At 35.7% G+C, this 16,026-nt stretch overlaps 3 protein-coding genes across 5 annotated transcripts in view; 1 reads left to right on the top strand and 2 right to left on the bottom strand.

Moving 5' to 3' along the window:
• The window catches only part of LOC121995616 (3-hydroxyisobutyryl-CoA hydrolase-like protein 3, mitochondrial), a 28,944-nt gene extending 27,602 nt beyond the window's left edge, over positions 1 to 1,342 (top strand). For both annotated transcript variants that reach the window (XM_042549349.1, XM_042549348.1), the window contains exon 10: positions 1,027 to 1,342. In XM_042549349.1, the coding sequence (XP_042405283.1) occupies positions 1,027 to 1,125 (99 nt within the window). In that variant the 3' untranslated portion in view covers positions 1,126 to 1,342. The remainder of the gene's footprint in view (positions 1 to 1,026) is intronic.
• Positions 1,343 to 2,173: 831 nt separating this feature from the next.
• LOC121995615 (26S proteasome non-ATPase regulatory subunit 12 homolog A-like) lies at positions 2,174 to 9,028 on the bottom strand. Its single transcript, XM_042549347.1, has 11 exons — positions 8,874 to 9,028; positions 8,247 to 8,435; positions 7,104 to 7,211; positions 6,900 to 7,004; positions 6,706 to 6,762; positions 6,415 to 6,611; positions 4,971 to 5,070; positions 4,785 to 4,897; positions 4,528 to 4,681; positions 4,362 to 4,439; positions 2,174 to 2,652 (listed from the first exon to the last, which is right to left on the bottom strand). Exons 1-11 carry the CDS (start codon positions 8,886 to 8,888, stop codon positions 2,434 to 2,436), a joined length of 1,335 nt encoding a protein of 444 aa, XP_042405281.1. The 5' UTR covers positions 8,889 to 9,028; the 3' UTR covers positions 2,174 to 2,433.
• Positions 9,029 to 9,999: 971 nt separating this feature from the next.
• Positions 10,000 to 15,743, bottom strand: LOC121995613 (E3 ubiquitin-protein ligase At1g63170-like). Of its 2 annotated transcripts, none has more exons than XM_042549343.1 (5): positions 15,458 to 15,743; positions 13,848 to 14,730; positions 10,975 to 11,100; positions 10,607 to 10,898; positions 10,000 to 10,485 (listed from the first exon to the last, which is right to left on the bottom strand). In XM_042549343.1, the coding sequence occupies exons 2-5, from the start codon at positions 14,492 to 14,494 to the stop codon at positions 10,276 to 10,278; spliced, it is 1,275 nt and encodes a 424-aa protein (XP_042405277.1). In that variant the 5' UTR covers positions 14,495 to 14,730; positions 15,458 to 15,743; the 3' UTR covers positions 10,000 to 10,275. The 2 variants fall into 2 exon arrangements, with proteins under 2 accessions (XP_042405277.1, XP_042405278.1); XM_042549344.1 differs by having other exon boundaries at positions 13,848 to 14,727.
• Between the last annotated feature and the right edge of the window lie 283 nt (positions 15,744 to 16,026).

Below are 16,026 nucleotides of genomic sequence, written 5' to 3'. Positions count from 1 at the left end.
AGAAGCATGCAAACTAGGATCCTAAGTCAGATCACTAATCTATCCTGTTATGTGGAGGATAAACTATAGAAAAAACCATTTTTTTTATCGTCACTTCATTTATATCATATAAATTCGTTCTCCAGTATGGTTAATCTTTACGATGTTCTACGATGACCTAGGGTTCATTTGGCATGGTATAGAGGAAATTCAGAGAATGAATTGCAATCTCGAATGGAATTAGTCTGAGTGATTTGATTCCAACTTTGTTTTTATTGATGAAACAGATTAGAAAACTTCTTCCAAGTTATGAGCATGGTGAAAGGAAGATGCCAGTTCACCGATTTCAGTGTCATGAGTAATTTATTTTCTTCAAGAATTATTGCAATTAATTGATTAAATCTCAATAATTATATGGAAAAAATAGCTGTTAAACTCTTAGTAACTTTAGCATTAGCAATTACATTTTACCAACCTAACTTTTCTATAATTAGAGCAACATTATATGTCAATTCATTCCGGTCGAAAATATGTTACTCATTCCATATGCATTTTAGTTCACAAAAAATTGTTGAAAAACTTACCTGATCTCCTAAAACTTATTCGAAGTTCAATAGAAACACTGCCCAAATGGATACTTTTGGGTAATACTATGAAGAATTCTATGATTCTGACGACCATAAGTCTAGTTCGGTCTTATATTTTGTGTTCTGAATTTTTTTCAAGTGTCATCATAAGATTAGGTCGGTCAATTGAAGTAACTGCATAAATGTAAATGCAATATTTGAAGGCGAAATGGACACGGGGAATGCCCTTTTCTTTCACTTCTGCTTTATCAGAGATGCTTTCCACTATCAACTAGCAACCAACTGTAAGCATGAAATCTAAAAATGAATGATTCTCATTTCTCTAATTCCATTGTACCAAACATGTCATAGTAAAATTATCAGCATAATGATCAAGAATTTCATTTGTTTCTATTATCGCTGATCAAGCGTTTCATGTCTTCTTAAGTCGCACTCATGTTTTAGTTTTCCCATTGTGCAGAATCCGAAATGGAACCCATCCAGATTGGAGGAAGTTGACACTGCTGAAGTGGAATCAGTTTTTGCCCCATTACCTGATGAAAATGAATTAAATGTATGACAAGGAAGAGTTAATGAAGGTGAAGAAAAGGACCTGCTGCAAAACCTTGCTCTGGTATGCCCTCGGAAAACATTAAATGAGACAATTATGTGGTCTCAAATTGTAGGTATTTGTCTTCTCTGATAATGTAATTTTGATATATTCGACTTGAATAACATTTACATAAGGATTGCTGGAAGTGAAGACACATAAGTTTAATTTAAGGTTCCTTGCTGAACTACTCCGTTAAATGGTTTAACAATATCTTATTGATTTTATGATTATTTTCAGCAAGCTTTGTTGAACATGAAAGCTTCAAGGACGTCACGTCGATTTACTACATATTTGAGAATACTGTACCAGGTAAGAACTATTATTCAAATACATAAATGGAGTGGATTGCTGAAGGTCCATACATTAATCAGGACAAATTTAGGGAAAAAGACGAGGGATAAAAATCATTTTGATGTTTGTGTACATGTAAAAATAAATTTAAAAAACTCATTAGAAAATAATTACAAATTTTTTTGTTTAATTTTTATAAAGAGGAAAATTTTAATATTAATCTAAATTAGATTTGAAAAAAATAAAAATGAGGAAAATTTTAATATTAATCTAAATTAGATTTGAAAAAAAAAATAATAATTTTAAAACATTCTAAGTTAGGAATTGAGCTTTATTACACACTACAGTGAGTTTTGTTGTTGAAGTCTGACCGAAATATCATATAGATTTTTTTTTTAAAAAAAATATCTTTTCATTTTCTCAAAAGGGTGTAAGAATGCCATTTACAAAGTCTATCTTCTTTCTCAATCATCTTTTTTTAGTTTGTTTGACCTATTTGCCCCAATCCACTTGGCCACACAACCTGTTCAACTTAGTAACTAAATAGATTTACTTAGCTTCCTTCAATCTACTTGCCAATTCAACCTGTTCAATGTATCTCTAACTCATAAGACACTAATACGAACAAGTATTTCATGGTATGATGCATAAATAGATTTACTTAGCTTCCTTCAGTCTACTTGCCAATTCAACCTGTTCAATGTATCTCTAACTCATAAGACACTAATACGAACAAGTATTTCATGGTATGATGCATAGCAAGATACAAAATCAAAATCTAATCACACATCCAAGCAATTATGAAAGGATTTTGGTAGCTGACCCAACACAATGAACAAAAGACATTTGCATGAATATACTTGAGCCCTGAGTTGCAAGATTCAAACAGGCCAAGTAGTCACCAAGTTGGAACTCCAAGCAAGCTTGTCATCATTTAAATCTGAAATTGTTAGGAAACCACAGTATACTAGACAGAAAAATAAACTAGGCTTTGAGAACAGCTTTATGAACCATGGTCTCCTTGTGGATCTGGTGGCAGCTCTTCTCAACAAGATCAAGTAGCTTCTCCAAATTCGTTGCCCATGCATTGAGTGTGTCATTACTATCCTTGACAGTCTGAAAGCACACAATTCCCATGGGCCTGTCGATCTTCGCAACTAAGGCTCTTGATACTACCATATCTGACAGATGCTTCTCCGCCTCCTGAAACAGTTCGAGAAGATTCTTCGAATCAGGCACCAGATCTAGGACAGAATTATACTTCTCTTGAAGACCACAGAAGCAAATAAACCGCGAGAAAATTTACTGTTTAAAAATACTAAATAATATCTACCTGTGCACATTAACATTAACAAATACTATGTTCATGGGCCAAACCACAGGACTTTATATACTCCAGATGAATCTTATGTATCATTGATGATATGATTTGCAATTGTATTTGAACACCAAGAGCAGGCAATAGAGATTTTGCGAGTTTGCAACTGTGCAGGTGGCAGTCTGATCTGACCATTTGAGATGATTTTACATTAGCATGTTCCTTTCTAGAATTATACTTGTTCAACTTTCCCTGCTAAATCTTTTCTCATACCTCTAGGTCCATAAGCGAGAGTGCTTAGTTTTTTTTTTTTTTTTTACCGTGTTGGCCTAGGGACGGGTTGACGGGGGCGCTGGGGGCGAGCGAATCGCCTTTTGCCACATGAGAGTGCTTAGTTTTTACATCTGACTTGAGATTTGACCAGTGTGTAAGAACCTACTTTGAGGATACATCCTACATCTCAAGGATTTCTAGATAGTTGAGTTTGTTTCCCTTTCATTAATATTTAGATTTACACACTATACAGGTAATTTTGTACTCAGGGCAGTACTAAACTACCTAAAATATTGATCGTCTTTGAATATATTAATGTCTAATTTCTCTCATTTTAACATTTGACTGGAGTCTGGAGTTACAATTGATCGGTCATAAATAATAATATTTTTCAAGAATTTTTTTTCTCATTGTCCTATAAATATATATTTGTTTTCCTAAGTGTCCAAAAATCTGAACCCACGTGTTAAGGGAAAGATATTTCTATTAGTATGAGATCTTTTGAGTAGAGTTCAAAAACAAAACCATGAGGGTTTAGGCTCAAAGTGGACAATATCATGCTATTATAGAAATATATAAATTCCTTTTGGTCCTAACAATTGGTATCAGAACTCGAACTGTCAGAAGGTCTAACTGTCGACTGTGCACAAAAGCTATGGTCTAATTGAGCCATGTGAATAGAATATTAACCTCGAACAAAGGAAGTGGAGACTCTCATGTCTGAATCAAGAGGATCAAACATCAGACAAGAAGTCCTAGTTGCGGCTAAGCAAGAAAGTCTTAGTAGGTCGGGTGTACCGAGGGGTAGGAAGACCTGGTGGATCGAGGCTCGAATGTGAGAAGCTTGTGATCCTTCGTTTGAGGGAGGGATTTTTGGGTTGCAAGGTTGCAAATAAAATCCCACATTGAAAATACATAAAAAGATCATAGATTTATAAGGGAAAGATATCTCCATTGGTAAAAGACCTTTTGGGTAGAGCTCAAAAATAAAAATATGAGGACTTAGACCCAAAGTATACAATATCATGTCATTATGAAGATATTTAAATTCCTTTTAGTCCTACCACCCAAGCGCAAGTGAGATAAAGTAAAAAAATAAATACAAATAAAAAATCTAACAGTGTTGCCTAGTATCGGGATCAGGCATGACCGCGTGATGCATTAGGAAAAAAATAAAAGAGAGATCAGTGTAGAAAATGACTATTACTTTGCTTATCCAGTAGAATTTCCAGCAAACGAAGTTCAAATAAAAAGAAAATAGAGCAACTTTCGAAAAAATTAAAGCAATCAATAATGTTTAGGAAACGACAAAAAACCAAACCTGTAAACTGAGGCACAGTAAATCAGAGAGTCTCTTCAAGGTTATCCTCGAATAATACTTGGACACAACCAATATATTCTGAAAACAAAACAAAGTTGAATTTTTAACGCCAAAAGAATGTTGAAAATGCAATAGAAAAATATAGTTGGCTTTAGGAAGTAGGTACATGTTCAATGATCCTCAGCTTTAGATCATCAGCTGCCTTTGGAACCAAAGATCCACCAAGAAGATTCTTCTCAATTTCAAACTCATTCTTGTACATCTCCCAAAGATTAGCCCAATGAATAACCTCCATAGTCACTAGTTGCTTCAACAAAAAGCTAGCATGGTGGACGGCAAAAGAAATAAGAATATGACATTACACTAGAGAATAATCTAGCTAATAGAAGCCACTAACAGATAAACATCCAAATATATCCCTACCGAAAGTTAGGAAGTTCAGAAAGATTTTTATCTTCTAGTGTAGAGTTGAGAAGACTTGATTGCATAGGATCATGTGGCGACAACACCAAGTACCAACAAATTTTTCTTAGCACCTATAAGGAGATTATCCGTATGAATAAATCTAATACAGTGTCCAAGGAAAACCGAGAAAAAAACAAAATTTACCGGAGTCCATTTTGCTGGGTCCTCTTTTACAGATGGAATGTCATATATTGCCTTGTAACTCCGGCAAATCTCTAAATAATCATTGTTATGAGAATGGTATCTGCACCAGAATCAAGTTAAAAAATCAAATTGTTAGTTATTCATTAAATATGTATAATGTAAACACAAAATGACAAGTAATGCAATAAAAAGGACAGTCCGATGCACAAAGTTCCCGTCATGCGGATCCCGGGGAAGGATCCATACGCAGCCTTATCCTGCTTTTTGCAAGAGGTTGTTTCCAGAATTCGAACCCGTGATCTTTAGGTCACAAAGCAACAACTTTATCGTTGCGCCAAGACTCCCCTTCCATGACAAGTAATGCAATATACAAGCAAATTTGAGGGAGGGCCCACTAGCTTCCCTAGAAGCAATTTAAATAAAATTCAGGAAGCATAATTAGGGCAGAAAGGAGAATTTTAATATATATGCAAGAAAACTATCCTATTTTCCCTAGTACTGAAGGCCACAGAAAATTGAGAGGAATCTCCTTGATAGGTGTACAGAAGGAGAATTCCCTAGAAGCACTTTAAAATACACTTCAGGAAGCATAATTAGAGCAGAAAGGACAATTCCAATATATGTGAAGAAAAATATGCTATTTTCCCTAGTCATGAATGAAAGAGAAAATTTGGAGGAATATCCTTGATAGGCATACTCCTAGAAATAGCCTCTTGCGAAAAAAGCAAGTAGGCATACAGAAACCAATTCTCTAGCTGACCCCAAGTAGTTGGTGGCTGGCAATTGACGTACAAAACAATTCAAATGAAACTACAAGTCCAAGTATGGCATTAAGCTTGATGCAGAATATCAATTAAAATATTTGTGAATAATTTTAAATTGTAAAAAAAAAGCTAAGTTGCAGAGAATTTCTTATAGCTGATAAAAATTTTACTCTAAGGGTGCACCAGGTTTGAAACAAGTGTTGCAGTTCCAAAAAATGGAACAATACACAAACACACAGATATGATTTTCACCTAATAAATGCACGGTTGAACACCTTTAGTTGATGTGTGATGAACTTACAGGTGCCAGACTAAAACAAATTGAATGGTACTATATATAGTATTTTTTTTCTCAAAAAGTTAAACACCTTGAATGATCTTTTTACAGATTAAAACCAAATGAACATGTTTTAGAAGATCTCAAATCTCAATCTGGCATATTTGTTTACATCGGTTAAGTTAGTTGAATATTCACATATGTGAGAATACCATAGCATTCTGTTAAGTTTGAAACAAGATCTAGTGCATAGCAAAATAGTTTCCAACGCTAGGTCAGTGTAAAAAGCTTAAGTAACAAGCTATTAGAAATGCTTTGATGAATTGAAAAACATGGTTTGTTACAATGGATGAAAAAGAACAAAGCTATTGTATCAACTAGTTCTAAAGGCAAGTGGAATTACTGAATCATAAGCTCATAGTAGATGCGCTTCAGCTCCAATAGGGAAGGTATATCTGCAGGTGCCTCTTCGACAACACTGTCCCCTTCCTTTGGCTTCTTTTTTTCCTTTGAAGCATCTGCATCAAACACTCGAGGACTGATTTTTCTTGACAAAATTTGTGCACGCATATAATCTTGACGATCTAAGCACAGCCGAACCTGGAATTGTTTTTTTAATGCACTATAAGCAAGAAAGTTTATGGCAGTAATGGTATTTAGTTATTAACATGAATGCACATTTATAATACCATACTTGTTCAAGAATGAAAGCAATTTTCTCAGTTTTGGCCATTGCTCCAAAAGTCTCCACCTAAGAAAACCACCATGAAAATAAAATTAACCAATTCTGCAAGAAATAATTTACTTGAATAAGAAGAAAAGATAACGTGAAGCAACAAATTCTGGTTTGAGTTATGACTTAGGACTTCATATCATGCCTCAACTTACAGCAATTTCTTGCATCAAATCAGCTGCCTCAGCAATAAGGCCTTGCTCTTCTTTAATCTTTGCAAGTCTTTTAATTAACCGTGCTCTTTCTATCTCAACATATATCTATGAGTTAACGAAAGACATTCTCAGTACCAGTGAAGAACATTGCAAGTCTACCAAATAAGCATAGTGGCCTAGCTCATCAAGAATTGGATCATCTACCTTCCCGGCTGAGACATTGCTCAAAGTTTGGATTAACTCAATGCGAGAATCAATGTCAGGTGTTTCATCAATGTATTGCATAGCTTTTTGCACCATGGCAGTCACAGCCTGTAACAAAAAAGAAGTAAAAATGAATGTCTGACAAGTCGGTAACAGTTGTACACCAATTAGTAGCTATTTCCATTACAAGAATTCAACTACTACAACAACCAAACCTTTATCCCACTAAGTGGGGTTGGCTAATTTCCATTACAAGAATAGATATAAAATATTTATTTAACAAAAGACTCACTCATAATTGGGTTTGACAAATTGATAATCAAAAATAAGTTCAAAGGAAAATTTAGATACAAATACGAATGTGAACTTGAAAGTTGAAACAAATATAATTGCCAACATGAGGAACATAAGTTATTTCCTCAACAAGGTAAGGAGTAAACATAAGGTCAAGAAAAAGAAAGAACCAAAACAAATAGCAGGATGATCCATCACATAGCTTTCACATTTTTTACACCATAATAAAAATGTTGTATGACGTTCGAAGTAAGACTTCATGCTTTGCTATTTCAGAGCAATGAAGAAAATGATAAAAGTTGTTCCTATAGTCAATGTTTGTCTTCCTGATCGGCAGCTTGATTCAAGTGATCTTATGAAACATCATGGGACCTATTGTTGATAGGAGTAAATTATGTACCAAGTTGAATTACAACAACTATATCGAGTATCATGGCCATATAAGATTATTAATATGTTGTGCAGCTGCACAAGTTGAATTGGAATTTACAAAATAGGCATTTGTAATTCTATTGAGCATTTTGAGAACATATGATATTTTGCTACATGCTAGATTCTCTACCATCTACAAGGCTTCTCTCTTATAGGATAGCACATGATGATTTCCTAAGAGACAATTCTAGATAGAATAAAAGATGAAATGCTAATATATTGTTCAATCTTGGTAAACAAACAGATTTGAAAAAAAAAAAAAAGGAAGTATATTCTAGGTTGAACTGCGGTCTCAACTGATGTGGCCTTTGAATCTAGGTTGAACATTGTTTGTCACTCTCGGACATAGGTTCACGATACTTCCTAAGTATCATTTGCTAAAATAACATAAGTAATCTAAGAAACTGAAGAACATACCTGCTTAAGTTGCCCTCTTCTCTTTGACAGAAGAACAATCTGATCATTCAGTGTCTTCCATTGGCGTGCCTTATAGCAAAGCTCCACAATATCAATAACTGCTTTCTTCGTCCCAGCCACATCACCAGCAAGCCTCATTTGCTTCTCCACGTTCAACAAAGAATCTATTGCTGCATCTAGGTTCTCTTCCTGCATCGAGAAAGTATTAGCATAGAATACCTGCAGATACCTTTTTATCTTAGAGACATCGTAGACACGAATACCTCGGTAAATTTTATAAAAAAAAAAGTGTATATAAACCGAGATCCAAGGCGCCACGTTAACAAGATTAGATTTTTAACATATTTGAAGAAGTAAAAAAAAAACACAGATCTAGAACCGACGTCTCTTCAGTTTCTTCACGAGCAAGCAACTCTAGAAAAGATAAAACAACCAGCCGCGAGACAAAAGGCACAATTCATCATCATAGAAGAATCAAAGGGCGCTACAATGGGGGAAAAAACTAAGTAACAATTTGCAATTGAAGCAACCAACGATAACCATGGAGACGATTTGAAAACAACACGGAAACAAAAGATGAAAACCTCAATAAGAAGGATCGGATCTAGCGACCGAAGAGTAGCTCACCATGTTCGCGGCCATTCAAGAGTTGTCGTGCAGCGCAAAGTGAGAGAGGCAGGAAGGGAGCAGTCCGGGCTTTGCTTCTCCCCCACGCTCGCTGCGATGTACGCCCTCCGGCTCGTCGATCGCGTCGCAGTTGGCCTCGGGAGCATTATAGGCTCATGTGCTTCACGCAGAACCGTTGGATCAACTACGTGCGGCGAAAGGTGAGGATTACTGGCCCAGTAATTTGTATAGAATTTGATAATGCGAGAATTAATGTTATAAAATTCGATCCATAAAAAAAAATTGATATCATTATGCAAATCGAGAATTGTTTTCATATTCGATTAAATAATCAGATAATCAAGCACTAAGATTTTTAAATTCGGGAGATGTGTCAGGTAGAATTCAACCGGATCCTCTGGACCATAACCTCTAATTCATTTTTGGACAAGAATTACTAATAGGAGGATAAATCCTCTGGATCATTTTTACGGTCCAGGGGATGATCCTAAATATATATTAGTGGGGATGAATGTTACACATCTATTTTATAAGTGAGGACCATGTATTCCATTAATACATGTTTAGGGATCATCTCTTGGACTGCAAAAATCGATCCAGAGAATCCGGACTCTGCTAATAGGTGTGATCTTATGAACCTTACCTATATAACAGGTGATGTCCATGAGATCTCACCTATGAATGAAGTGATCCATCCTCTAGATTGTACTTTACAATCTAGAAGATCCGAGGTACAATTTAGAGTAGAGGATCCGACCTCGATAGAATTCTACTTACACTCAATTTAAATATTCAATTAAATTATTAATATATGGTTGATATTATTTTTATAGGATAATAATATTTATTATTTCTGTATGATGGATAGTTTGTTAATTTTTATTTTAAATTTTTTCATATTATTTTTTAAGAATTTGATATATATTTATGAAAATAATTCAAATTTAAAAAAAAAAAAACAAAATACAATGATAGATGTTAATAGAACATTCTATCCCCATAGTGACAAATATAAAAAATGGAGACGGAGATAGAAGAATTAGAATCTGATTAAAATCCTACCTATTATCATCAAACAGTAGACTATTAGATTAGGATTCATATGAACATAATAAACATATTGGAATAGAAAGAAAGAAATATATAATCTCAATTAGATTTCAATTGTTCCAATAAAAATGATTTGATGATGATCGTCTCTGAATTCACTGATACATATATATACAAAACTAGACCTGTTCAAAAGAGTTTGACACAGAATCAAGGCATCTGCTGCATTTCCTTCTTTCTGTTTTTTTCTTTTGCTCTACATGGGAAATCAATCCTTTGACATAAAGGAATCAGCGACTCATCATCGGGGATCATTCCGATTGCGATAAAGGCATCTGCTCATTGTTTGTTGTTAAACGCTGCTTCCTGCCATCCACCGGTTGCGGTTGTTGCCACCGCTCGTTGTGGAAGACGCGGTGTCTTCAATCTCCGTTTTGCAAAGGGGACAGAGAGCATTTATCTTGAGCCATTTATCCACACAACCCTTGTGGAAGAAATGGCGGCAGGGCAGTTCACGGAGCTCCTCGTTGTCCAGATATTTAGCCAGGCATATGCAGCAAACCTACAAAATTACATACACTTGAGGAGCCGTGATCACTGTCAATGGTGTTTCAAACTAAAACTCAGAAAGCATATGATCTTGTTTACAACTAATATACAAGTTTCGGTAGATAGAAACTCACAGCATCTTCGGCAGACATGATTCTCTCTTTATCTGTGCCAGGAGCAAATACCCCTCCACCTTGAGTATCTGAGTTGCTTCCGCCCTCTCCTCTGTTATGCCGCCGCTTAGATTTAAATTTGTATGTTGGGAGTGCGTTGATTGATTCAGGAGTGGCACCTCGATCGTGGTTTGTGTCTTCTCGAAAACCCATGACGGATATTATACACGGCAAGCAGCAACAGATGGTTGCACACAAAATGAAGGGCATTGCATACCCAACACAGCTGAATGCAAGGAAGACTATACATAACCTGTGATTTGAGAAAAAGTTGATAAAGAGAATGTTGATTGTTGGAAAATCAAGAATTAAGAAGTTTGTAGGCATACCGGAACAGATTGGGTGCATCCTCAGGGGAGGAACGATCACCAAATATCCGTACATTTCCGACAACAAACCATGCAGCAAAAAAGCAATCCAAGCCCATCTTGAAATGATCAAAAAGTGCATTAATCCTGAACATAGAGCAAAATTCACAATAAGGGGGTGTATTTGAAAGGTAGAAAAGCTACAATCAAGTAACATGTTGTTTAAAAAAAAATCTAATTATCATTCAATAAGGCTCACTAGCAAGGATGTGAAGCGAGCTAATATGTGAAACAACATGTGGGCAAGCAAGAAATGCATGAGGGGGAGCGACAATAACTGAGAACTTTAACAAATTTATTTCCCTGTAAAACCGGAACTTATTTAACATAAAAATAAAGAGGAAATGGAGAGGAAGAGAAGTGATGAGAAAAAAAAATGCCATTACTGCTGTCTTACTATACAAAAATTATTTTCAAACACTACAGTTTCACTTTAAACCAGTGTATGGAAACTTGAAAAGTACAGTGAAGTAGTTGATCACTGGAAAATTGAAATCAAATGTTGATTAATCTCGTTCCTCTCAATGATAAATTTATGATTTTATTTTAATTCTTTAATAATTTATTTAAGAATATTCAGATGGATATCTACTCTGAATATTAACTCCTTGACTCAGACCTTTGTTTGTACAGTTCAGATCTATGATCAGTTATGCCGTCCAACAAGTACAAGAGTTCTTGCTATTAAAATTACCACTTTTAGACCATATTCACAGAATAGGGATGACAATTCCAAGATCTAATATTTGGCATTTATTGTTGCGTAAGTATTAACTTCCATTATCTATTATTACTATGAAGATTTTATATTTGCGTCATCTTAATATCACAAAAAATATATGAACAATGTAATATAAATACTAGTGTTAAACATATATACAGCAAGTAGTAATTTTCATATCGGTAGACAATGAAGAAAATTAGAACAAAAGTGGATTTTCTATTTCAAGATCAAATAAGTTATCAGATCAAATAAGTTATCATACTATTAAAAAAAGTGATATAATGATGGTCTACTAATGAGCATCAAGTTAAAAATTATGTGAATGTAAATTTAACCTGTTATCAAGGTTATCCTGTTGTCAAGGTTATCCTGATCGAGATCCTATGTAGGAAGAATAATGAGAAAACAAAACATCAGACCATAGGAAAGTAAATATCTTTAGCCCATTTCAAATCCTACTTGGGATTGGATGTGAAACCCAACAATGGGTTGTAGGACCTACAATCTAATTGTAAGCTCAGACCACAATTTCAACAAGCATAGTTTATATCCCTAGTGTGACAAATTCTATAGAAATGTCACACACAAGCTATTTCGTTTTCTATTTTCCTGTATGTTTTGGACAATGTAGCTCTTATTATTTTCTATTCTATTAATTTTATCCTCTTCACTTTGACAATAGTTGATATTGCTACTAATAAGAATGGTTATAGTTATTTTCTAAGCAAGTCCACTCTGCTAGTGTGCTATTATTATTGTGTTTTTTTACTTTGACAAAAAAGTTCAAGAATGCACGTCTGATATTTATGCCTATGTTGCATAGGCGAGCCATCAGAAAGGCTGTAGGTATAAACTTCCCAATCTGTATTGTCTATTTGATCCTGTTGATCCATGGGACTAGGTCTTCTTTACCAATTCCAGTTACGTCCTTTGGTTCTATTTGTTATGTGTGATCGAACTCGAGCACATTTAGTTCTCTTACTTTGATGAAATAACTTTTCCGTGCACACTCAGAGACTTCATACTATGGTTGATGTTGCACTTACCAGTTTCAGTCGGTGCCTCTTCAACATCCATCCCGACAGATGAATGATCCACATACATCTTACTCGATCTATCAATTGCTCATCTTAAGACCACAAAACTACCACTTGATGATCTCTGTCTGTGTTGTATGGTTCTTCGACATCTTATATCTTAGTATATACATTCTTATGATAACAGAAGAGGCTTACCTTACCACACATATCTAGCAGCTATGCTGGAAATAACTTTATCAAATAATAATAGAACCTAAAATTTGGTATCAATTCTAGAGAGACGATGGACGTGAACAATCCTACTTCAACACACCATCTCATTCTTCATCATAAATACTTGTGCTATAGCTATTGCCAGCCTAGTAACCACTAAACAGACATTAAGTATAATAAAAAAAAATTAATGAATTTTAACATAATGGTTAACTAAAGAGGGATAGTACATAAGTATCTCATAAGTCCTTGGAACTAAGCAAGCTGCATGCTTGATTGTGCCCTAGTTGCTATCACTATAAACCTTGGGCTTGTTCCCCTTCTCAGTTCCTTACAGAGCAGTATATTGGATAATGAGAGTAGAAGCTGCTAATTGCATCAGACCTTAACTTCTAGTAGACGCTCATATTAGCCTGCCCTAGGCACAATTTTGATTTGGACTAACAGCAGGCCTTTAACATGTGTTGCTTAATTTCTAACTTCCTAAGCAAATGTCACCTAGGTGGATTCTGTCGACTGATATGATTTGAAATCAGTTGATTTTAAAAAGTCTTATTTAATGCAGATAAGCCACTTAAGAACTTCAATCAACTGATTGGTCATGACGGACCAAAAATTGCAAAAGAAATTGATAAATTCAAATAACTATATTGGAATTTGTGTAAATTACAATTACTAAAGCTAGAACTAGGTCTATGACTCACATCACGATGCATTAGAAAGTAAATATGTAAATGTGGTCCATACTTTTGTGGTACATGAAGTTAAAGCATTGTCTTTAGCACCGAAAAAAACCCTGAAAAAATGACAATATAAATAAACAATTTCGACTTCCATATATGCTCATAGAATAGTACCTTGGATTAGAAATTATAATGTTTTGTCCAACTTGTGTGTCAGAAGCAATTGAATGGTTGCTTTCACGCCCTGAGTTTGCAGTAACAGAAGCAGATTCATATTCAGGAGTATTGTTGTGGATGTTTGTCTGGTTTGAATGAGTTGACTCTTGAATAGAACCTTGATTGTTGCGATGAATGTAGCGCCAATAAAGGTGAGGAAGAGTAGCGACACAGCCTACTGTATAACCAATGATCCATTCAAATAATGGAGCATGAGGATGCTCATTTCTAGACAAGCAGAGGACTATAATAGCTGCTACAATCTGGCTGACGTTGACAACAAGTTCAACAGAAATCCACAAACCAGAATTTAAAGGGTTCCTGCTCCTTCGAACATAATTATCTGCTCTTCTATTTACAGAACCATTTTCAGAGTTAGCATTGTCAGGTGACATTGAAGATGTTCGAGAGACAAGAGGAGATGTGCTGATTGAAGATCTGTTGATCTGATGCACCTCTGCTGACAAATTTTCCACATTATTAACCTGTGGTATATCAACCAAGTGTTCGTGGCCAGTTGTGTTACTTCCTCTATCCATCAGGAGAGGATGCCTGTCAGTTTCACCTTCACAATGTATTTCCGCAATGGGAATGACCCTCAACATCCACAGACACTAATGAAAGTGAAACTAACAAGTGAAAGTAACAGGTCACTTCTACACTATTTCATGCAAGTAAGGCAAATTATCCTTGCACGATACAAGTAGCCCTTTGCAGTTAATAGATAGTACACAGCCCAGATTTCATTTCCGCAGGAACCAGAGGCTGGACAAACCCAATTAAGTACGATTTTAGTACTCTTCTCCTGTTGCCGATAGCAATTGTATGATAAGAACCTCTGCTGCAAAAGTGTATGCGTGTAGTGAAATTAATAGATCAATCCGTTGATTGAAACATGGCAGAACTGGACTTCAAGGGAAACATAGAACTGACAATAGTACTTGTACATGCAAAAAACAAGATCCTTTTTTTCCCAATGAAAACGCAGTTCATGAAGAACTGCAGCATAACACTTGTCTTTCAAATTGGTGACAACTTAAATCTAACAGTTCTTTTTGCTGCCTTAAAAGATAAATTTGACATGCATATTGAAATGCAAAATCAGAGTGCATAAGCACTTAGCAGAAAAAAGGCAGCCTAATAGCGTAATTCCTACAGAAAAAATGGCACAAAGACCTAAAAGAAGAAACGATCTAAGGGTTTCGATGGACTGGGTGAAGCAAATGTCTTCACTGGTTCAAAGTCTAGGGAAGCCTCCGTCGAATACAAGTACTTAGAATTCAAGAATATCGTATTTGCAAGCCTATCAAATACCGCATGGCCCAAAAAAAAAAAAAAAAATCCCTTTTCATAAGCACGTAGCGCAGGCACGGAAGATCGTCAGAAACCGGTGTGTAATTCACATCAAAATCACGCAGCGGACATAAAAACCACCGACGTATCCAAGTACGGGAGAGAAAACAAAGCCGGATCATATGTTCCATAGACTTACAAATCAGAAGGCAACCTAGCGATCAAAAGCAAGATGTAGGCACGAAGATACGCTAACAAAGAAGGAAAGAACTCACCTTAGAATGATCACGAAAGCTGCGGACCTCGGCTTTTACTCATGGTAAAAATAAAAAAGGCTAATTTCCTGATGGTAAGAGCTAGAAGACATATCCATCGCTGGAGCTGGAAGTTGGAGGCGGCACCCCGGAGTTGCCCGTCCGTTGTCCGCGGCTCGGCGGCCGAGGAGGCGGAGGGAGGAGGAGGAGGAGAGGTAGGATGAAGGAGCGGGGGGAGGAGGACCAACCAAATGCGACCTGCCCCTCGCGTCGCGGTCATCGAGGGCTCGGCTCGTCCCCATCAAAGGCCGTGGCCACTGGCAAAGTGGGCTTGAATGCACCCTTTTGAGTTGGCCTGCTGTGACCACCCATCGTTTCCACAATATTGTATGATTATGATGTCGTTTCCTCGAGATTGTATAGTGGTTAGCACATGATAATATTATCATAAAATTTAGAGTTTAAATTTTGATAAATCAAAATAAATATTTTTTTTATGTAGTAATTATTATTCTAAAATTAATAGTCATCCATGATTTATCTTCTTCTATTGACCTTAGGATAAGTTATGAGGAGTTGGGTGAACTTAT

Source organism: Zingiber officinale, chromosome 6A, assembly GCF_018446385.1.
Source record: "Zingiber officinale cultivar Zhangliang chromosome 6A, Zo_v1.1, whole genome shotgun sequence".
NCBI classification, from domain to species: Eukaryota; Viridiplantae; Streptophyta; class Magnoliopsida; order Zingiberales; family Zingiberaceae; genus Zingiber; species Zingiber officinale.
The sequence above is the reverse complement of the archived record's forward strand: the minus strand, read 5'-3'. Positions and strand labels throughout refer to the sequence as shown.